At 32.7% G+C, this 25,407-nt stretch overlaps 1 protein-coding gene across 1 annotated transcript in view; it reads left to right on the top strand.

The window, feature by feature from the left end:
• Nucleotides 1-543: 543 nt before the first annotated feature.
• The window catches only part of LOC118205172 (uncharacterized), a 38,092-nt gene continuing 13,228 nt past the window's right edge, over nt 544-25,407 (top strand). The window contains exons 1-3 of the mRNA XM_035377464.2: nt 544-968; nt 15,743-15,851; nt 18,609-18,780. Coding sequence (XP_035233355.1) covers nt 821-968; nt 15,743-15,851; nt 18,609-18,780 — 429 coding nt within the window. The 5' untranslated portion in view covers nt 544-820. The remainder of the gene's footprint in view (nt 969-15,742; nt 15,852-18,608; nt 18,781-25,407) is intronic.

Raw genomic sequence — 25,407 nt, 5'->3', positions numbered from 1 at the left:
AGGTGCGGAATCTTTAAGTCTACCGTAAGAATCTGCTAACAAAGTTTTAGGAGATTTTTACATTACGATTATTACGAATTTTCACTCTGAAATAATTGTTTTAATTCCGGGCCATGACTTTAGTATAGAATTGGTGCCCCTTCAGTTGGCGACAAATTTTGTTCAATTTTGGCGATGAAACCCCGTTTCTAGTTACCACGATAGTTTTAACTTGTTTTCGTCTTCCTGATTTTTTTAAGTGAAAATATATCTATGTGTAAATGGACAGTCAAGGCAGTGTGCAATGCCTAGTTTGTGCAATTCTCTGATGTTTTTTAAGTGAAAATAGATCGATGTTTACATGGACACTGAGTTTGTGCAATTATTTGACTTCTTATTTTGGTTTTGTGTAGGCCATCTTGAAATTGTGCCTTCCTGGCGCCGATATTTGCGTCAAAAAAAGAATCGCCAAATAAACAAGAGGCACCCAATTGTAAACTTTTATCAAAAGGGTTAATTGCGTCGGAAATTTTGTTGTGAACAAAGATAAATTTTCTAAAGATACGTACCTGGTTTTGGAAGTGATATTTGGGCTGCAGGTTACTGTGTCTTATTTATGAATATTCACAAAAAGAAATTGGGGAAGAATGAATACTGCAAATAAAAAAAAAAAAAAACATTCCGGAACAGAAATCGACTGCCATTAACTCTCTTTCTCGGAAGCCCTGCAAGTGGGAGCGAGAGGTGCGCTTTCAGTGTAGAGGTTCGTGTATGCCTTGCAAACTGGGGCTTCCACGGTATCTTCGTCTTTCCTAAACACGTATTGAGAGAGCTAAAAGACATGGGCGAAGAAATATCATCTGGAATTATTGCCTGCGAAGAGTCTTTAAGTTCGGAACCCAGCCATACACCAGAACTAGAAAACCTGTTCGATGATCCTTTATTACTTGAAGGTGGTTTCTGTTCAGAAGAGGACTCATCTTTCTTCAGTAAGTACTGAATTTTTATGTTTCAGTGTTTTTACTGAATAAAATGGACCCCTAATAAGCTAATGCTATTTTTCAAGTTGAAGTAAGTCATTTGAACTCAAGTTGAGCTCAGAAAATGCTGAACGCTCAAGAAGGATTTACAAATCATAGAATCATACAAATTATCACATGCCAACTTAATAATTCGTTAAAAATTGTCAGTACAGAAAATCTGGCCTAAAGATTACTTTTTGAAAATCTTTTTAACATACCAAATTTAAAGCATTTATTAAAAGAACTGTTTAAATTTCTTTTTTTCAGATTTTGCATAATATTTCATTCAATTTCAACTGCTTGAGAGTATTTGACTTCAAAAATAATTTCTTCAAACAAAAATAATATATTACCTAATAAAATAAACTTTTCTTTTACTTCTTACCTATTATTTTGAGCATTGTTGATATCTTTAAATTTTTTGAAGGGGGGGAAAAACTATGTAAAATACTAGAAATTAATATTGATCAGTTGTCTATAACTCAATTGCTTTCTAAAGTTTATAAGCTAAAAAATCTGCATGGCCATATGTAATTGTTTCAGAAAAGGAATATGCCGAAAGAATTTTTTCCAACATAATAGTTATACACTAATTAACTAGTTAAGATTATGCAATTAATTAATTAATTAATTAGTCAAGATTATGTTCAAGTTTTTGTATTTTACATTCCATTTTCACATCAATGGAATATAAAATACAAAAACCTGAACATAATCGTAACTATAACAGCATTTGGTAAATAAACGGTTAAGCAAGAAACGAAATTCCAAAATTTTCTCTGATTGAACTGTTAGTGATAATGTATTATTTATAATGTTTGGAAGAATATAGTTATATCTTATTACAAAATACTGTCTAACAAAAAATAATCAATTTCATGTTCGAACGTTCGATGAAATGAAGAAGCACTAAGAAGAGACGAGTTCAGAAAAAGTATTTAGAATATAAATTTAACATGAAATGAGTGAAAAATCCATATTAAGCTTATATTCAGAACTATGCATAAATGAGCATGAAATGAAAATTTTTATTAGGTGATCCGGGGGCTTATATTTACGGATTCCTCTAAAACTGTCAGTGGAATCTTGCAACTAACGAAATCATAAACTTCATTTTTGAGAAATATTTCCTTTACATACATTCTTTGCGTTTTTTCAAAGCTTTTAGCAAATATTAAACACCTTATAAAATATGCATTGTAAAATTTAGAATACGAAAGCTATATCTCTAAATTTTATCATAATTGAATTTCCTCCTTTACTTTACGTAATAAAAACATCATGACCTGAAATGAAATGTTTTGAATGCAGAGAAAAAGTTATAGATATTAATACTATATAAATGATTACTAAGGCTTAAAATTATTGGCTTAGAATTACAGATAAGGAATTATGGAAACAGAGAGCTACATCAGAGTATTACTACATAATGATTATAATCAAATAACGACTCCTTTTAATGCCTTTACAAATCTGTATAAATGAAACTCTCCTTTCTTTATAATTTATCAACAAATTCCTTGGGAAAATTTATGAAAGTTACGCAACGCAAAAATGAAATGATATTGCTTTAAGATAAAACTCCAGAGAAATGCAAAACACAACAAAATTAAATGTTATATTTAACTAACTACATGTACGTACATTCCATTTTAAAATATGAAACATGGTATGTTACATAAATCTCATTGCCTGAGGACAAAACTGAAGAGAAACTAGTACGTTATTTATCTAAGGTGAAACTAGTAATAACTCAATAGTTAAATACATGGTTAACGTATGAAAAACGAAAGAAAAAAAAGGAGGAAAAAACTTAAGCTCTCTCTGACAATATGACTCAGGGTTAAATCATTTTCATAGTCTTACACATCTAAGTAAAATTTTTGACAAGCAAAACTTGTTTCAAAAAGCAAAGCAAATTATCTTATTTTAAAGTAAATAAAATCTTGCTTGAAAAAGTCGTATAAATTGCCTGTTTTTTAAACAACTAATAATGAATAGAAAGCGATGAATTTAGATAAAGAAAACAAAATAATAATATAAGTCAATAAAATTTATCATCATCTTGTAGAGACATTAGGTTAGTTAGAAGCAAGAGGGATGAAAAATGAGCAACACCTTCCCCAGGAATCGAATCACGGACCTCTGGAATACGCTTCCAGCGTGCTGACCACTACACTACGAAGGCCTGCTAAAACGTCGAGAGAAATACCTTATATACTCCCCCTTTTAAAGGGGGACTGGGGTTTAGGGGACCCAGTCACCAAATCCTGGGTGTGGAGAATCATCATCCACTACCCTTTTAAGTTCAGGCGCCACTGTAGAGACATTAAGTATTTTTGAGGCAGGAAAGAGGAAAAATTAGAAACGCCTTCGCCTGGAATCGAACCTCGGACCTCTGGAATACGCGTCCACTACACTGTGAAGGCCGTCTAAGAAGGTGGGAGAAATACCTTATAATCTTAATATTTATACCTGCAGTTGTGTATATGTTCCCAAGAGAAAAAAGTAATGCACTCAGGAAAAGTAATCTAAGCTTGGCTAGAAAACTAGACTTTTCTGTTAATATAGTTATTAGTGTCTGTGATGGATCTTACAATTCTTTCTTACGAAATTTTATAAGTCTAAACACTTCAGGTTTTGAAAAATTGTCTTGATAAGTTCTAAATCCTCCGCAAATCGCCAAAAACATACTCTGCATTGATTCACTTAAGGTACTGATGTTAAACATATTTTTAACATCAATACCTTAAGAGAAAAAGTTTCTTTTCCCTCCAAATTCAACACGTTACATTTTTTTGGCAGAGTAGTTGCCACTTTATACAACGTAAGATTATTAAATTATTTCTCGCACTGTATCAGCGTCTTGCTTATCAAAGTTAATAATTTAAAAACAAGACTCTTTTATAAGAATTTTCATACATTTCAAACGATGTAATGAAATTGCTAATAAGAGATCCGCTTCTGCACTGCAAATCTATGCCTTGATTTTCCTGTTATGTATTTAAAAGAAATATTTTTAATTAAAAAATAAGGAAGAAGAGTTAAAAAAAGAAAAAAAGAAAGATAGAAAGAAAGGTAGAAAGAAAAAAGATCTGAAAGGTTTCAGATTTTAAAGGTCGCCCAAAAGAGTTTGTCAAGGTTTTTACGCTCTCGCTGAGTTCGCAATTTACCAGTTGGCTGTTACACTCCTCTTACTAACCCACTTTTTTAATATCTTTAGCTTTATTATTAAGCATCGTTTTCTTCGTATTTAAGTCGTATAAAATTTAGCAGCAAAATTATAAGAATTTTAACAGCAGCAATAGCAGTATATGTTTAAAATTCCTGATACAACGTTAAGCGTTGGCATACAGTTTTCTGGTGTCCCCCCCCAGCCTTTTCTCAGTTCATCATATCAGTATTCAGTTTTCTTACTAAGATAGCTTTAAAAAACGTTTGTTTGCCTGTTTATTATTAACGTTTTGTGCGTATACTTAGTTTATTAAATATCACATTCTCAGCGCTTACGTTCTCGCCACAAAAAATTTGATTCAACAGGAAAATCACAAAATATTTAAAAACAGTATATCTTAAGAATTTTCTATAGACCGTCTCGCGCTCTGGAGTTAAAATTGTTTTATTCCTTATAGTATTGCCACTGCTCACTTTGAAATCGTTGTGTTTGTTAGTGAAAAATTGCTAAGTTCGTTCAAGGTGTTACCAAATATGTCGAAATTCGGGCTTCAGGTGCCCATGTTCGGGTGGAGGACTACGTTATTCAAAATGTGGTCGCTCTAGTTACCGTTGTTATTTCACAATGCAAGAGACATATTTATATATTTACGCAGATTATTCATTATTTATTTTCTTTAAATATAACACTGCACGACAACATTGTGTGGCAACAATTTGAAAAGTGAAACATTTAAGTGTTTCGACGAAAATGCCGTTTCGATACTAACATACCATTCAGATCTAACTTCCCTTTCGGGCTAAAAGAAAAGAAGAAGATTTGAACGGAATAAGATTTTAATTTCGGATTAGAGAGTTTGTGAAGGGTTTTTTATGTTTCGCTGAGCTCGTAGATTACCAATATACTCTTGGACTACCTCCTACTAACACATTTTTTTTTTACCTCTTAAATGTTATTTTTAGACGCAACTTTTCTCGCATTTACGTGCCGTAAAATTAAACAGTAAAATCACAAAATGTTATCGCATCGATCATAATATACCCTATGGTCATACAGTGTTTCGAATTCATAAACAATGCATTAATAATCACAAAATTTTTAAAAGCAGCATGTTTTTAGAATTCCGTTCAATGTGTTAAGTGTTGCCATATATTTCTTAGCTTGAAAGGGCTACTAGTTTCGAAACACGATTCCGCGCTGTTTCTCTTTTCATTCGAAGCTGTTGCCATTTAGCAAAATGTAAGATATCTTGCCTTTCAGATTTAATCAGGCTGCTAATGGTGAACAAACTATTTAAAAGCAACAGATACAATTCTTAAGAATAGATTTTTAATTTGATTAAGGTAAATAATAATACCTTTAATTTATGATACATCTGATTAAAATCATTAAATATTTTTACAGAATTACGTTATATACTTTTTTACTTTTCAAAGATACAGAAGATGTATAACGTTCCTAGTTTAGTCTAAACGTATATTGATCTAGTATCCTATAAAATATTTTGTATTGAACCTAAGTCATCCCTGTTGATAATCTGCACTGATAAACGATATTACCTTTAAAATAGCGGTTCGATGACGATTAAAATCTGAACCCTTTTAGATTTTTTTAGACTTTTCTCGCTTTATTACATCAATGCTCAGTTTTCGTAAAAAGGTAACTTACACAACTTTTTTTGTCCTTTTAACTTTATTATTTGACGTCACTTTCTTTGCACTTACGCCATATAAAACTGAAAATTAAATTCAAAAGCACTTTAAAGCAGCATATGTTTAAAATTCGCGATACAATGTTAAATGTTGCCATTAATTTTAATAAGCCGTATATGGGATATATCGCTTTTATATAAATTCCGCGTAGCTCTCATACCTGCCCTATCACATGCATATTAGTCTTAAATTATAAAACGATTAATTAATTTTGCGTAGTTAAAAAAAGGTGTTGTTGGTTTGTTATAGAAAATATTTTATAATAAAAAATTTAACCGCCTTAAAGTTTCTAAACTAGCTCATTGGTTTTTCAAGTAAAAGTTCATCATCGTTTTTCAAATCGGCTAATTGCCAAATGAGGGCGATGTCCAGAAGGAAAATGTCACTACTTATATTTTTGCAAAAAAAATAGATAACTACTACTTTGTCGATTGTCAAATTGAGATTTTTTTTTAAATGCGACTACCAGACCAGGCACCTAAATTCAGTGTTTCAACTCAAGATATTTTTAACGATTTAAACCACTAAAAGAGAATTAATACATAAATTACGTGTTGCCATAAAATACTCTTCCGACTGTTAGAATAGGTGACTCTGATTTACGTAACATAACATAACAAATCAATATTTTCTGCACTTTTAAATTTAAGAATAACATAATAAAAAGTAAACGGTTTAAAAAAAATCATAAAAATCTGAAAGGTTCCAGATTTTAAATTACGTCCGAAGGGGCGCCTTTTGTGTTAAGAAAACCTTTATTAAATATCATGTTCTTCGCACTTAAAGCATAAAATTCAGTTACACAGCAATATCGCAAAATTATTTTAAAATGAGCATATCTTTAGAATTTCGGATACACAGTCTCGCGTGTTGGAGATTAAAAATGTTTTTTCTGTGCAACATTGCCATTGCTCGCTTTGAAATCCTTGAGTTTTTTAATCAAAAATTCGTTAAAGTTTTACCAAATATGAAATCGATAATAAAACAAATTCCAAATTCAGGCTACCAGCTGCCCATATTCGGTGAAAGATTACGTTATTAAAATTTTAATGGCTCTAGATACCGTTGTTTTATCACAATGCGAAAAATATGCATACATTTATGCAGATTCTTCATTATTTAATTTTTTTAAATAGTATACAAGGTGATAATATTTGATGGCCACGATTTGAAAAGTGAAACAGTGCAGAAAGTGAATCAACACAAAACGAAATTAATAGTCCTTCTGGGCAAATTGTCCCTTTAGACTAATAATTACACATGAGAACAATTTTCATCTTTTAAAAAAATATAATACATATAATATTTTACTCACTTAAGCATCACCAAAATCCAGATGATCAAACTAACTCTTTCTCGACAAGAGATCAGACGATGCTATTTTACCACATAATGAAGTGAAGATAATAGTAGAAAGGAATCTGCTTACTCTCTTATGCCACAGCGGAGAAAAACCATCCGAAAATTGGATGAGTGAGATAATAAGGTCTCTTAACTCAATTTGCCGTGGCCCTTTTCTGGGGGGGAAAGGAAATTAAAAGCAGTGTTCATTCCCCGCCTGCACACTTGAGAGGCTGCTTTTATCTATTAGTCTACAGAGTATTCTCATTAGGTCCGATTACAGAAATAATTTCTCCAGATTTTAAAGGCAATTTGAAAAAGATTTAAAATTTGCTTGCAAAAGTATTGCTTATAATTTTTAAGAACAATGGTTATTTACCATATTTAAATTCTCTAAAAGTACAGCAAGACGGAATTTTTTTGTTATTGTGTTTTTGGTATTCTTACTATTATGACAAATTCAAAATCGAAATCCTGATTTGGCCTTCTTAAAAAAAAAGTTTAATTAACTGGACTTTCGAAATGTTTCTTACAGGAGTATTTCCAATACTTCGGGTCGTTATGTGTCATTACTACACTACTAAGTCTCTTATCATTTAAAGCACAGCAAATACTGTTACTTCACGAGAAATAATGGTACTTCTCTTCTGGGAGGACTGGCAAACAACCAGTTTCCAGAGTGATGGCTTTTGACCTGTTTTTTTATGGGCCTTTTATTTTTAAATTTATAAGTTCTTAATAAACTGAGGGATTAAGGGTATCAAACGCGCTTATTAATAATTTGTTAGCAAAACGTTCTGTCTATAGAATAGTTAAAAATCTGTTTGTATGTTCACTATGAAATTTAAATACTCGACATTTTCCTTATTTATATCTTTTATAGGTACAGGTTACATTATCAGGTTTTCGCTAAAATGTTATATTCTTTTCTTTATATTTCTATTTCCTTGAAAACAAAGATTCTAATGTCTTGTGAATATATAACATCAGTTACCGGAATTACTTTGCAGATCATGCTATTACGAATTAAAAAAAAATCTTTTTTGTTTTATTAAACTGATTTGCAAATTTTTCATTTCATCACAGAAGACTTATTCATTTGTCGATGTCGTCATTGTAAACTGGGATTGCGAAAAACATTGCATTTACAACAGACAATTTTGACATCTTTTTACGTAATTTCCATAAAAAGAACTAGAACAATATTAAATAACACCTGAAAATTTTGAGTTAATTTGCTCCATGTACCTAATTGATTGCCTATTTTCGAATAAAACTGCGCATTCTTTTTCAGAACGCTCTCTTTTTTATAATGGACACACAGTTTAAAAACATATCCTGAAATGAATCCATGGCCAAATAGTGCAGACCAGACTGTATTCTGAGGCGTATACACTTTTGCGCACAGCATAAAAATATAGGCTCATATATTTTGAATTCTGGATCTCTATCCACCAAAATTTGCGGGAAATTAGAGCAGAAAATCATAGTTTATATGCAGATGATTTAATAGTAAAACTTGCAATGAATATAGAAAAATACTTTGCTAAATACAGCAAACCCAAATTCAAATTCACCAAATTTTCATCCTCAGAATTCAATTGAAATCTTTTATTGAAATTTTTTTTTTTTTTTTTTTTTTTTCCTTTCACTATCATAAATCACAACTCAAAGCCAAATAAAATCGTGATAAGAACTCTAGGATTAAAAATAGTGATGTTCTTTAAAAAAATAATTTAATTTAATTTTAATTTATAAAATAAGATTTAGTAAAATTTTAATAAAATATTATTCAATTTAGCATTAAAATTTATTTAATTTCTTTTAAGAATTAAAATTTATTTAATTTGGTGATGAAATTTATTTAATTTATTTTAAGAATTAAAATTTAACAGGGCTTGTTTCGTTTATCGTTCGTTTCGATTCAGCTCCAAAGTTTATTGGGAAGTATTAATGTCAGGACTTTGTCTTTTACATCGACAGATGCTGATTCTTAGATGACCTATCGTTTCTAGCGGCATCACACTGATTAGATCTTATTGCTACCAAATGAATATTTTAACAAAAGGTACTTGAAATAGATAAGATTCATTTGCGTAAAGAATGTTATAAAGAATTTTTTTCTCACAAAATAAAATAATAATGATAAAAGGAACGGGGAATATATATTAAACCAAAAATGTTATTAAGCCACCCTCGAAAGAAAATCCTTTGGAAGATACCCGTTGATTTTTTGTAGGATAGCTGATAATCTGAGTCTTTCCTGATTACATAAAACATATTTAACTGTAGATTATAATGACCATTTCTGTGAAATCTCGGCTGTGGGACTTCTCACAGAATTCCTCTTGCAACAGAATTCCGCGCAGGCAGTTTTGCGGGGCTAAGCAGTCCAAAACATAGTTAGTTCTGGCAATTTTAATTAAATCGTGAAAACCATGCAGAAACTATGAAATGCTTTCTCTACTCACATAGGTCAGTTCTAGGTTGCTTTAGGCATTTTACACTATGCTCACAAAAGGAAAAGTCCTGTTGTAGAATGAAGAAAGGTTTGGTTTGGTTTATTTAAGTATGGAAAAGCACTCGAGGGCTACCTGACAAAAGGGAAGGATGCCTTCGTGGAGGACTTTCTGAGGAAAATTGCCTCAGATACACATTACACATGGAGAAAAACACGAAAACGTCCATGCAGTCAACCCGTCCCATGGGATTCGAACCCCGGACCGAACTACCAGTGTTTAACGATTTTAACGCTTGACCAGTGGTGGGCAGAATGAAGGAACGGAGATGCATCTTTGAGATAAGCATATAAAAGAATTATTGTACATCAGAACACTCGGTTTTTCGCAAAAAAAGTAGCATGTAAAACTTTTAATATATGTTTATCCAAATAATGGTTATGTAGATTCATGATATCAGAGGATCACATGCCTGTGATACGTTTGAGTTTCTAAAGTTACCATCAAAATCCCACATTTTGTGTATTGAAATTTATCATTCAGTTTAAACATTGCTCTTAGAAAACAAAATTATATACATTTTCTGTATATATGTTTCTTGTTCAGATTTTTAAAAAATTTCGAAATGTTGGATTATATCTCATAATTTCCTCTACGAACACTTTTATTAATCACTGAAACTGCTGATATCAACAACATGATTTTCTGAGAAAAACTCTATTGCATTAAAGGAAAAAATTGAAGAAAACTCTTCATGCAACAAAGGAAAAATAAATTTTAATTTTCTAATATCTGAATGTGAAATTCTGGTATCCGCCGAAGACGTCGCGGCAACACATCGTGGACGAAAACGTCGCGGAGAAAACAACGCAAGGAGAAAACGTCGTGGGAGAAAACATCGCAGTTCTAAAACATTGTGGTACAAAATATCGTGGTCGAAGATAAAGCGGTTCAAAAACTTCGCAGTTTAAAAACATCATCGTCAAAAATATCGTGGTAAAAAATAAAGTACCTACAAATCATCGCATCACGATAACATGATCGCATCACGATAACATCTTTTACTTCTATATTTCATATATTTGAACGAACTGATAAAATTTTGCTGAAAAAATAAGAAGGAAACTTAGGCATTTAAAAACTGAAAATGAGTAGAAAATTAATGCAGCTGAAAAAGCTTAATAGAACTTTAAATTGACATAGTTCATTAACAAAGGTCATTAATAAATTAAGCTTTTTTTTATAAAATGATAATTTTTCATGAAAAATACAGTCTAAAAATGCTTAGAAGAAGGAAGATAAAGAGTTTTACTTCTATAAGAATTGCTTAGTTAATGTTCAAATTATTTTGTTTCACATTTTTTAATCTGTTATTGTTTTAATGAAAATTACATATTGTTTTAATGAAAATTATATATTGTTTTGTTTCCGTTTATTCTTAATGTGTCGTTAACATTTTCATGTATGGTCTGCAATCAACTTTTTGAAGGTCGATTTGTTACTTATGACGAAAGTGAGTTACATAATATGTCATTATGCGTTTTGAAAAACGCATGTACGCGATGTTATCGTCATGCGGTGATTTTGCAGGTACTACTTTATTTTTTACCACGATATTTTCGACGACGACGTTTTTGAACTGCGAAGTTTTTGAACCGCTTTAATTTCGACCACGAACCAAGATATTTTGTACCACGATGTTTAGAACTGCGATGTTTTCTCCCATGATGTTTGGTACCACAACGTTTTCTCCTTGCGTTGTTTTCTCCGCGACGTTTTCGGCTGCGGTGTTTTCGTCGCGATGTTTTCGGTTATGCCTTTGACATTAATTCCAGTTAACACTTTATAGGTTTTTCCTTGATTTGGTAAAAGTTAACTAGTTTTAACTCTTAATAGACGTGAAGCGAATTATCGCTATCTCTGAAACTAACTACAGAGTCAGGGAATGATTTAAATAAACCTTTTTATTTTAAACGGAATTTAGAATATAAATACATGTTCTTGTGTTAACAATATCAACTGCAGCTCATGGTCATGTAACTAAACAAAAAAGTCAAAGTCAAGTTAAAATGTAGAATAGTAGCCAAAGAAAATAATTTTATTTTATTCAATTTAAATATACTCTAAGCTATAGAATACTACTCTAGGCTCTGTTCTAACAATTTAAATATACTCTAAGCTATAGAATACTACTCTAGGCTCTGTTCTAACAATTTAAATATACTCTAAGCTGGCTCAATAATTCTACCGACGCATTAAATTCAAGTGTCAGCAGCGATAAACAAAGCCAAATAATTACAATTTATCAGAGCTGGCGGGAACTAAATGTAGCGTGCACGTGCAGGCCAGAAACACATTCTGTCTTACAATCCGAAAACCTCGGCTTAAGTACTAGCTATACTAATTTGCATACTGGTAAGGAAACGGAAAGGTTAAGTTATAGTAAAAGATGATATTATAAATAACTGGTTAACTTAAATAATAACCTTCTTCCAAATTTCAGCCAAATATATAGATATATAGTTTTCCCCCCCAATTTATTCCGAGCAATATATAGCTGATGAACTGAGAAGTTCAGAGAATGATCGCCTGCTCTGATTACCTTACCCTAGTGTAGTAACTGGTTCGCTTTTAGCTAGCGCAAAGCTGAAAAGTCCTCTTTTGCAGAAATTAATTAATCTTAGATAAGTGGTAATTACAGGAGTCCAGGAGTAATTAACATTAAGAAGTGATGAAAAACGAGAATGAGAAACAGTACAAGAACAAGTAATAATGGGGAGTGGAGATAGGCTCTTTTCGGTTCCATACAATTTAGAAGGATTAACCGAAATAAATAACAGAAATAGAAAGTTCAGAATTGATTACTCTTGTAATTAAGTCTGGTGAAAATAGAGATACTTCGATAATAATTTTAAGAAAAAAATTGCACTTGTTAAAAAAGAACTAACGTAAAAGTAGCACCGAGGAAGCGAAACATGCCGCTTTTCTTACAGGTCAACTCCTCAAATACCAACCCTCTCCTATTTGCTTGAGTCTGGTGTTTAGAAGAGTAATCTTGTTTTTGACCTTGAGTTCGTGATGCGTCGGAGAGAATTTCAAACTAGTAATGTATTAGTTTAATTATTGTTTTATTGGAAATTTTTTATTTCTTCAAACAATTAGAATAGGATTTTCAAATCATTCCCCGCAATTTCAGTATTTCTTAATTTGTGTAAATACTTAACTGGTGTAACTGCTGTAATAAATGACGTTAATTCGGAAAGGTCATTGCTTCCAAAGATATTTTCTATATCTTTCATTGCTGACGAATTCAACAAAACTGCTGTTGGGGTTCATGTTATTGCTGCTTTGGAGGAATACAATTTAGCTTTTAGATTTGAGTGTAAATTAGAATTTTTAGAGTTAGAGAAGATTTCTTATCTTTTTCATAGGTGAAGTAGTTTTAGGGTGTGAATTTGTTTTGTTCATTTCCCAGTAAAATATGGTTCAAAGTATTAACATACCAAATCGTTATTACTTCGAAGAAACGAAATGTAATTGTTGTTTAAGTGTACATTTGCTATATCACTTTTTTATTGGCAAATGTAATCGTACGTTTTATATGAAAGTTAATTAATTCCTAGATAACAGTACGCTACTGTTCCACTCTTCTATAATTTTGCTAAGACGTTGTCAAATTTAAATGTACACAAAATAATGTTAGTGAGAAAAGTATATTTTGGCTTTACTGCTTTTACAAAAACAATAACGAAATTTAAATCAAATATTGATATAAATTTTGCAAAATTCCGTGGAAAGATAAGAATGCGCTCCTGCAAATCTTAGAAATTACGTTCTTTAAGTTCATGTTAGATTATTTAAAATTTTTCATTTCTAATTTCAAAATCAATACAGCCTCTTTTTTTTTTTTTTTTTTTTTTTTTTTTGTAGTGTCGGAAGAGGTATTTTATTCCATTTCTCTTGAATAGCTATCCAAGGAGGTATATACCCAAAGAGATATAAGTTCAAGGAGGCTTGTAGGTCGACATTTGAACAATTAATTCGCTTTTTAAAAGTCCAAAGCCCAAAACTCCACGGTTGATATTTCAGAATAATTAGAAGGCATATGAATGAAGGGTAGGGGGCTTGATACCCACCCGTTTCTTCTTCCATTTTTTCCAAAAAATTAATAGTGGGTTTTTGCGAGTGGGTGCTTGCTTTGTCTTGATGCAGTTCTATTGATTGATGACTCTGCGGCTAAAGAGAGGTTATCTATATTTAAAAACTGAGCATCAGATATATTCCAGATAATATATAGAATTGTTCTTAAAATTTTTTTCTCTACTCTCTTTATTTTTAATTTACCGTCATATGTGTGGAGATCATCGACGACCGATGCTGACTTAGAATACCTAGCGAGGTGACGTCATCCCAACTTAGCACAGTGCGGAGCAGTCGAGACAACGCCAGATAGCGTCCAGACGTGGAGAGGAGCGGACGGCTTGTAAATCCTCCAAGAGTTGGTGGAAACAGATGGTTTCCTTCGATGTTTAAGTTCCTTGTAGCCAAGCTGATCATATTATCTAAAGCTAGCTGTGGATGTTAAGAGGATAAACGTATTCTCTCAAGGCCTACATGCCTGTGGAAAATAGTGTGTGAGAAATGTTCATCATTACATGAATCCTGTGTGGACTGAGTATAACTATCATGACGTCACCTGCAATATTAATTTTACTTAACTTACCGTTTATTACTTTTATCTATTTCTTATTAGTAAAATAAAGCATTTAATAATGCAATACACGTGCTCTATCGTGTGTTTTTGAAAGTAAATACTACATACGAAAAACAGCAATAATAATAAATCCATTTGAAAATCTTTCTGTAAAATCTTTGAATCATGTTTTAAGATTTTTTTCTCTTCTTTGATGATAATAATGAATCTCTTTTTAGTAACATCTGTTAGCAGTTTCCACAGTCTACCGCCAAATAGCGTCATTACATTCAAAGATATTCAAAGCATTTGTAATATTAAAAACGAGAGATAAAAAATGTAATCATGGCAACAGACAGATATTAATTACTCATGCATTTTTTAAAAAGATAAGTAGAATTAAGTATTTTGATGATGTTGGTTGTGAATTTCTGTCCTGATAAATAAATCCAAAACGATACACATAGTGTATATAAATGTAAGAGGAAAATCCTGACGCCAACACATCATTTAAATACACCCAAAATTCAACTCTTACGACAACACTTTTTCACTTTTGTCCAAATAAATGTTTCTTATAAAGAATTCTGCAGCGCGTTCTGCGATATATCGTAGAGGAAGACAACGCACATTATGTTTTTTTCTTTTTTAAAATTCGAATTAGCATTAATCACTTTGCTTGAATTTGACGTTGAGCATTTTAATGATTTTGCTATTGATCTTTGATTTAAAGGAATTTCTTTTAACATTAAAGATCTTAACTTTGAAAAATTCGAAAAATTTCCGTTTTTTTCCTTGCATATGTATTTGAAACAATTTTTCCTCTTGAAGCCAAACTTTGACCTTTTTTTAACTTTCTGGTTGACAGTATTGCCTATCGTAGCTTTAGATATCGAAACACCTCGGCTTTCCCGTGTTTTGTGTTAACGAAATACGTATAATTATCTTCGAAAAGAGCACAGACATAACCTTCGATCCATTGCTTCTTTAAAACCGATATTTTTCATGTAAACAAATTTGTCAAGCAGTAGATGATAATTAATACTTTCAAAAACATAACTGCAGTTAAAAAACAAATTTCCAAGCAGATAAACTTTTTATAGTAAAGCAAAATCCTCTTAAAATTGTGCGTGAGCTGATACAAACAGGCTCTGTACTAGCGATACTGCAATTTTGCACATAATTCCACTAAAATTATTTACATATTCGTAACAGCACTTAATTTTTTTCATTTCACTTATACAGTGCGCATACTGAAAATGATTTTCGAAGATTTAAAGCAATAAGATTAAATCTGTGGAATAAAGGGTTTTCATTTATTTCGGAGTTAAAAGTATTTTAAATTTATTCTTGTTTTTCAGATTATGGATCCGAACATCAGCTTAATGAAGATGATCAAGCTCAATTACTGGAGGAAAGTTCTCCTAAAGAAAATTCTGAAGTTACCGATTCAACGACTGACTATCTCAGGTAATTCGAAATCTGCCTAATCTTTTATATTTATTTTCATGTTGTCTCGTTCTAAAATACTCGAATACGAAAATAATGGAGAAAGAAAAAGACTGAAGTTACATATGAATCTCCATAATCTTATTCTATAAACCAACATTATATATTAAAAAAGAATGTTAAGAGACGCCATTGCTACGTAATTAAAAAATTCGAATAAATAAATAAATTTTCTCTGTCAGAGGCACAAACGTAAACGTTGAGCTCTATGGTCCTTTCCCGTTAATTCCTCTTAAATTACACAGATAGATGCATAGTTGGAAGAGTAGATTCTCTCGCACAGCACTTTTCTCAAATATACAAAATATTTTTTTAGTGCGGTAATTGATTTTTTTCAGAAGGAGGCTAGCATGTGTATAATAACCCTTTTCGGCACTTTGTTACGTTAATAAATTTCTGCTTGGCTACTGACTCACATTATTGATTGATTAGAATAACCAAACAACATTAGTACTTAAAGAAATGATAAAAATGAGTAACTTATTGGCATCTCAATGTAAGGAGAAGGTTGTTTCTGTCATGACTAAGCTGTTTAGGCCGATTGGTTCTCTTTGCAAAAAATCGTTTGACAATTTCAAGCAAAGTATTTTACTTGTTCTTCTTCCTACATAGCTCGGAGACCAAATCTGGATGAGATTAAATTTGCTATTCCCACACAGAACCTTAATAGCGTAGACAGCTGTGAATTTAAGCTAACCATCAAATCACTCAGCACAAAGGCCGGCTCTACAACTGTTCTTTTAATGAATGGCATCTGTTCAAAGAACAGAATTGCACTCAAGTGGGGAATTACATCATCCAAACATGCAAATTGATTGTGACGGACTGAAATAAAAAGAAAGAATGCCTGATTGATTATCCTGATAGCGTTACCTGTTCCAATGACGGCAAAATCTACGGCCACTCTAGCCTACATATCACAGATGCCCAAAAGGGTTGTGAAGATACAGTGAAATTCAAAATCTCTCAATGTCCTTGGCTAACAATTTTGCTACTTTTGAGGAAAAGGTAACGATCCTTCTATGAAAATAGATGAAGAAAGCGAGCAGAAATTTGAAAGTTTAGCCCAGATGTTCTACCTCAGACCTGTCCTTTCGTAGAAAGAGATCAAAGAGCTTTTTGTAAGCTGCGAAATTGACGACTTTGATGCCAAAGACAAAAATTCTGTTTAAATCTCACTCACCAAGTTCAGGCTATCGCCTTTGTCAGTATAGAGAAAATACAGTTCAATGTTCTCACTGCAGACAAAATACCCATACCCTGTCTTTAGAAAAAGGCAATTCAAGGAAAGCATCCTCAAATTTGCCCCCAGATTCCCGAAGCCTGACGACAGTAGAACTGAAGTATCTCAAGTATAAGAATGAATCTTATCCTGTTCGTCCTCTACGAGTACTGAAGAATTTCTAGACTGCCATCAAGTACTTACTGCAAGAAAGAGGAAATTTGACTGGAAATTTTGGATATCATAAAAAATGCAAAATAAACTCAATAGGTCTGCGACAGTAAAACTGAAATTTGCATCATATTTAGCGTAAATCATAGAAATTAAAATTTCTTTTCTTGTTGCAAGATTACTTTATCTCCTATACCATGCGATGGGCCTTGCCCCAACTACAGCTACTGACAACCTCCTATCAAGACCAGAAGCCAGCTCATCTCCAGCTGATAAGCGATGATTTCTCTGTTTTGCTATGATTGCAAAGCCAAGATGCCTTTTGCTCAAGTGATGTATTGAACTTAGAGGATAAAGTGCTTCTCTTTTTTCTCTCTTTAACTTTTCAGATTTTGCCAAGGAGTCAACTCCGAATTTCTTTACTTGTTGCATGGAATAAACTGCGATAGCCGGGAAGATCCCAGGAATTCTCCTTAAAAACTTCAAATGTCTGTATAACCAATGTGATTTTTAGGTAGAGAGCCAAATGACATTTCAGATGTGTTGGCGATTTCCTCAAGTGTCATGTTGGAATAACGAATACTGAATGTCTTACTTTCTAACTACTTTACATAAATTAAATACATTATTGCATGACAAACAACGATCAACAAACTGCTAAATTTGTAGCAAAAGGATAAAAAAAACCTTCAGTTACTAAAATTGTTCCTAAAAAAATTACAAAAATGACTTACAACTAATTTCAGAAGTTTAGTTTAACTTTTATATAGTGTTCGATCAAATAAACATTTAGTAATTTCTTCGCTTTCTTGAAAAACGGGTTTTACTATTTATAACATCGATTCCAAATTTCGCATTAAAAATTACCAACTCTCAAAAAGAAGCAATCGGTAATTCTCCAATTTTTATATAATATTCTTTCAGTTTTTGTTGCGTTAAAATTACAACGGATAGATTAAATTCCTTTGAAATATTCTAAGTTCAACAAAATCTATCAGTTTTTAGTTTGAGATATTAATCCCAATTCTCGCTTATCTAACAACATTTTAATACCTTGCGTCAAAATTTTATATTTTTTCCAAAAGAAGAAGACTTACAGCTTCATTTATCAAAAAGTGATTTTTTAGAAAAAATAAGAAGATACCTGAGTAGTATTCTTCCTCCATCAGACAGAGCTTTTCTATATCACGAAACTCATGAGCTTCTTTAAATTTTTTAATGCCAAAGAAATGTCAAATTTTGCTAATTATTATTTATTAAATTAACTCTTATTCTTAAATCAAATATTTTCAGTTTGATTCATGATGAAACATTATATTCTTCAGCTCAAACGAAGGTAGATGTTCCGGTAGAAGGAAGCAAAGACGTTATAGAACAACATTCTCTTCAGCACAGCTGGAAGAACTCGAAAGATCATTCCACGTCAGCCATTACCCAGATGTATTTTCAAGAGAAGAACTAGCCTCACAAATAGGACTTACAGAAGCTCGAGTCCAGGCAAGTACACATTTTCAGAGTTTTAAATTCACCAAAACAAAGTAGGAAAGGGATACTTTTATACTTTTTCACAAAATTAGAAATATTATTTGATTCCTTATAAAAAAGATAATAATTATAAATTTCTAATATCTTTTCCTTCTAACAAAGGAAATCTTTAAACCTTGAACTTCAAACAATTTTGAGAAAAATAGAATATATTATGTACATTCAAAAAGAGTTAAGTTAGAGCCTGTTAAGTTAGCTTCTAAATGTCTGTAGGTAAATCAGAAACAAATTATTAAATACGAAGTTTCGGATCAACAAAAGTATACGTACAGGCAAAATTAACTATATTTTGAAATTTTGAAAGTTTCAAAATGATGCTGTATCGCCAAATATACACTAATTTGCAGAACGTAAGCAATTTCGTTAAAATTGGCAGTAATTCCTCAAAATAGCAGGCGGCAGACATAAAATTCATACTACAGTACTTGACAAGAAAAGTATAGTAGCAATAAAAATTAATAGGTTGCATGCAGTACGAAATGAACAAAATGACTTTATTGATAGAATAGCTTAGTACAAAAAACTGCCTAGCAAAGCGGAAAAACAACAAACCAGTCTTAGTAAGGCATATGGACTTTCTTTAACTGCAATGATTGCGTTGCACCGTATGTCGGTACTCAGTAGTAGATTTTTTAACATTTTTTGTAATAAGAGTTTCAATTCTTCAATGAGTATCTGTTCCAGTTATCTGGTGTTCTCCGGAGAGTAAGATCTAGCCGCCAAGCATTTTTGTAAAGCATCCCTCACATGTTCAATGGAATTTAAATCAGGGGAGCATGCTGGCCAATCCATTCTGTGGCTATCTTTACTTTCCAGGCGCTTCACAACAGCATGAGTTTCACAACAGCATGAGCCGGGCATTGTCATCCATAAACACTAAGTGAAGACCAATGGAACTCCAGAAAAGACGCACGTGAGGGAAAATAATTTCGTCACAATAACGATCTTCTGTAAACGGACTATCAAAAATACGGAGCTCCGTCCATCCGTTCATCATAATGTCTCTTCATAGAGCTCGCATGTCTACCCCAGCGGTCTGTTTCCCTGATGTTAGTGGGATGAAAACGTGTCCTTATCCCTTTCTATAACAGCTGGCTGCAAGAATCGTTTGTCAGAGCGAAATGACTCCATCGGTTAAGAGGACGTGATTCCATTGATTAAGGAGTCCTGTTTTTGTATTCTCTACACCACTGTAAACGGTGCTAACGACAGGCTAACTGTGAAAGGTATGCAGCATTTAGGACGGTAAGTGAATAGGCCACCTTTATAAAGCCGTCTGGCCACAGTAAACTAGGACAGCTGTCGTTCAGTTATCGTGCGCAACTGTTGAACATTGTTGTCCCGAATCTGGGGTTTTAATCTCTTTACGTCGCAAGGCGATATCTCGGTAACCAGTCACTATTGTTTTCCTTGGTTAACCACCTTTACCAACATTCAACTTTCTTTCACTAACCACCAAGCTGTACCTGTCGTCTGGGAGGCTTTCTAAGCTTGTGAAACAACAATTTAATCAATTCAAACTTTTGGGTGGCAGAAGTCAAACTACAAACCTCCTCAAGCTTTCCAATCAGTCTAGCACGTGCAAAGGCATCCTGGTGTTTCTTGTAGCGACACTGCACATAGAATCTCACATTCACTTGCAGAAGAATGCCTGACAAAGGCGCTTCCTTTCTTCTTTTTAAGTTGTCTTGCCCTGCGTGCTCTGACTCTTCGAGTTTTGGATGCCTCGAAGTGTCTGACATAATGGTGCTGATATCTGTATATGGTTCCCCTTTCTACTGAGTTGGCTTTTCGCTGTACTCATAGTAAAAACCCTTTTAAACAATTTCTTGATTGTATGTCGAAAACTGAATTTGTTGTTTAATTTGCACATTGGTTGGATACATTTACAATACTTACTTCCAATTAACAGCTAATTTTATTAATATTACCTTTTTCTAAGTAAGCAAAACAGTTTGCAGTTTCTGTGAATTTTAAATTATTTCGTTTTAATGAAAAAGATATATATATTTTGGAACAAGAAATATTGCAAAAATTATGATCAAATACAAACTGAAAACAATTATGTTGGTAACCGTAGGTAATAAATTAAATAAAAGTTAATGAAGTTCATAAATGAATAGGTACACAAAAATTATGATTACTCAAATATACGTGTGCTGTCTTTCCTAGATATTTCTCAAAATATCTGGAGGTTTGGGAAATTTTAAAATTTTAGAAAACTTTAAAATAGCGCTGCATTGCCAAATATTATTACATTTTTGCAATTTTATCTGCATGTTTACAGTATTTAAGCAGCTAATTTTTTCTCATATTTTATTTTTAGATGATTATGTTAATATAGAGGGTGTTCACACATTTTCGTAAGATTTATGTATATAAACAAACCTTACAATTTTTTTTCTAATATGCTCAGTCTGACAGCCCTTTTATTGAACTATCATATTACATCTTGATTTCCAAGATAAAAGTCCTTTTTTTCGAAACATCAAGGTTGATTTTATTCCACTCCTTCTTTACAATCTTCCACAGTCCATCCAATGTTTTGGGATGCCGTTCATAAAGAGCTTGTTTTAAAAGTTCAACTGCACAGTAATCTATAGGAGACACATCAGGGGACTTGGGTGGGATGCATTTAAAGGAAATAGCTTCAATTCCGGTTTCATTTCTTAGTTTCTCAAAAAAATAGAGCAGTAGATTTAGACGTATGGCTTGGAGCGTTATTCTAATGGATTGGGATTATTCAATTATGGCAAAGCACACGAGGGCTACCTGCCTAAAGGGAGGGATGGCTTCATGAAGGACTTTCTAAGGGAAACTGGCTCGTATACACGTTACACATGGGGAAAACCACGAAAACGCCCATGCAGCCAGCCCGTTCGCGGGATTCGAACCTCGGACCGAACTACCAGTGTTCAGCGTCTTTACCGCTCGTAAGCCAGAATACGAACAATTTTACAACGCGAAGAATAATGCTCGAACAAATTAGCTAATAAATCATTCGATTCACGTATATGAGAAATAAAAATAGGATCAAATCTTTATTCGGCCTTTACTTCAGTATAATCTTCAGATTTTAATTCATATTTAGGCCATTTTTCCTCTTCCTCACGCAACCATAGTGGACCATTCCACCACAAAGTACAATTTGGTAGGAGTTGAGGTTCAATACTACGAGAAGCAATGTCTGCAGGATTATGTTTAGAGGGAACATGATTCCAATGTTTAATAGGTATCACTTCTATGATTTGAGATGTTCTGTTTGCCACAAAAGTTTTCCACTTACGTGGATGAGCTGATAGCCAAGACAGAACTACCTTGAAATCCGTCCACGCAAAGATTTCAAAATTAAACTTCTTTAAAATGTTCAAAAGAGATCGCATTAATCTGTCAACAAATACGCAGCACAAAGTTCTAATCGAGGAATGGATACTTACTTTATAGGCGCGACTTTAGTCTTTGATACCGAAAGATTAACCTTAACCTTACCATTGCATTTTTGGCGACAGTAAATGGCTGCCGCATAGGCCTGCGAAGATGCATCATAAAATCCATGTAGTTGGATAACACTGTCCGTTGTAAGTATGACACATCTCGGAATTTCACAGTCATTGATTTGACTGAATGTCTCTTGAAATTTAAACCAATCATCTGAGATATGCTGGGGAACAACTGAATCCCAGTCGCCTTTAACTAACCATAGCTTTTGATAGGATATTTTAATCAATATAGTGCAAGGAGATAAGAAACTTAAAAGATCGAAAATGCGAGCAGATTCTGCTAATATGCGTCTTTTTGTTATAGGTGTGTTGATGTGCAGTGTAGCTTTAAAACTAAAGGTATCAGTAGTGGAATTCCAAAAAAGTCCTAAGACTTTCGAACTCGAATTAGGAGATATCTCAAAATCAGAATTCAATGAACAATGTTCCTTAAATTCAGTTAAGAATTCTACAGAATTTGAATTCCACTTCCTCAAATCAAAACCACGTGCATGTAAAATTGAAGATATTTTCTTGCAGACAGATACTGCATCATCAACTGTATTTGCACCCGACAATAAGTCGTACATATACATATCCTCTTGCAATATACGAGATACATCTGATTCCTCTTTAGACTCTAAAGCTACCTGCTTCAGACATCGAGTTGCTAAAAATGCAGAGGAAAGACCATAAGTAACTGTTTTCAACTTGTACGTGCGCATTTCATCACTGGAATTGTATCGCCAAAGTATCAATTGATAATTCTCATCTTCAGGAGCTACGATCACCTGACGATACATCTTCTCCACATCGGCTATGAAAACAATTTTAAGAAATCGAAAATTAATCAAAATCTCAAAAATATCTCTTTGTAATTTCGGACCTACCCCTAAAAGAGAATTCAATGATATACCATTTTCAGATTTACAGGATGCATCAAAAACTACTCTTAATTGTGTCGTTGTGCTAGAAGGTTTAATGACCCCATGATGAGGAAGATAAAACTTTTCTATATCCGATCTGTTAGATAAATCATCATTAATCACAGTCATATGTCCTAACTGTTCATATTCATGTATGAAACCTTTATACTGTTTTTCAAATTCCGGATTATCTTTGAATTTTCGTTCCATAGAACGCAACCTAGAAATAGCTGCCGGTTTTGAAACACCCAACTTCAAATGCGATTTATAAAATGGAAGTTTTACAACAAATCGCCCATCTGAATTAACAGAATGAGTGTTTTGAAAATGTGATTCACAAAATTGTTCCTCAGGTGTCAGAAATTCCTTTTTCCCAACATCGACAATATCCTCCATTTCCCAAAAATGCTTAAGTTCGTAATCAACATTTATATTATCTTCTAACTTTATGAAGTGTGAATTTGCTGTTTTGGGACCTTCCATATTATTCCCGACCTTCCCAGCAATCACCCAACTGAAAATTGTATTTTGAGCTACAGGCTCATTTTTCGAACCATATATTTGGCCAGATCTTAAAACGGAGAAAAAATAATCAGCTCCTAAAATCAAATCAATTTCTTTGGGTTGAGCAAAATTCGGATGCGCTAACGGAATAGATTTAATGTATTCTGTATGCTTTACATTAATGACTTGTTCCGGCAATGGCAAAGTTAACCTATCCAAAATGTATGCGTTAACATCAATTATTCCATTATTTACCTTTGACCGAACTTTAAAATCAACAGAACCACGAGTTTTGGAAGCTGGCACTCCGCCAATTCCACGCAAAAGTAACCTTTGATTTGTTCTTTTTAATCCTAATCTTCGAACAGCTCGTTCAGAAATAAACGAACTATCACTTCCGGAATCCAATAATAATTTAATTTCGATAGTTTCGCCACTGGACGAAAATGCGAGTGCGAGAAAAATCGCCGAGTTGCAATTTTGAATCGTATTACTAACTACCTGACCTTGACCCTCGCATGATTCATTCGAAATTCTCTGAGTGCTTTCGTTTTCATTTGGCGCTGTTAAAAGCTGTACGTTGTTAGCTTTAATATCTTCATGCAACAAACTATTATGCGTTTTTGAATTACAGAAATTACACTTTAACTGTGAATTACAGTTTTTGATTAGATGTGAATTTAAACATAAAAAACACAATCCTCGTTTTCGTACAAAGTTCTTTCTAGCAGTAACATCCAAATTCTTAAATTTAACGCGTTTATATAACGCATGAAGTCCGTTACATTTCGAACATTTACTATTACTAAATTTAGAATTCTGTAATGTTTTAGAACTAACATTACTACTTTTATCAACAACTTTAGCTTCCGCTTCTTTATTTATGATAATTTCGAGAGAAGAACACCTTAAATTTAAAAATTCAAAAAATGATTCCAATGAAGGAAAATCATCTTCTTCTGTTTTCTGTGCCCATAACTTTCGAGTTTCTGAATCTACCTTTTGAAGCAACATAAATATTAACCATGGATCCCTAGAAGTTGCTTCATCACCAAGAGCTTTTAAACCTCTGATAACTTCATCGGAAGTATCAGCTAATTGCCGTAAATTAACATTATCAACCTGTAAAATACATTTTTGATCCATAAATGTTTTAATTAACGATTGTACGATTTGTTTCATTTTATCGTACCTAGCGAGCAATTTTGCCCATGCTTCTTCATAAGAATTATTTGATAACGGAATATGTTTAATTATAGAAGCTGGTTCATCAGCAAGTGATCCGATTAAATACTGAAATTTCTGTATATTCGATAAAGAAGTATTATGCACTGTTGCAACAAACAAATCTTTAAAATTCATCCAGTCATTAAAGTTACCGAAAAAATAGGAATATTTAACTTAGGTAACTTAAAGTTACTAATATTAGAATTTCCTGAAACATTTGGCACATTAGCCACATTTAATACATCTAATAAATTTTTATACTGAAGTTTCAAACTAAAATACTTCGATTAAAAATCTTCAATTTCTGACTGTTCTTCTGGTAATTGGGCATCAAATTTATCAAAATCTAAAAAAATCCTTTCCAAGCGCTCCAGATGCAAAATTACTTCATTTTTAGATAAATCGGAAGAAATAGTATTCTGAAGCCTTGTGAAGGCCGCTTT

Source organism: Stegodyphus dumicola, chromosome 5 (assembly GCF_044657685.1).
Source record: "Stegodyphus dumicola isolate Sdum_Otavi_A_Nest chromosome 5, ASM4465768v1".
NCBI classification, from domain to species: domain Eukaryota; kingdom Metazoa; phylum Arthropoda; class Arachnida; order Araneae; family Eresidae; genus Stegodyphus; species Stegodyphus dumicola.
Note: the sequence above shows the minus strand (reverse complement) of the source record. Positions and strands in the feature narration are given on the sequence as shown.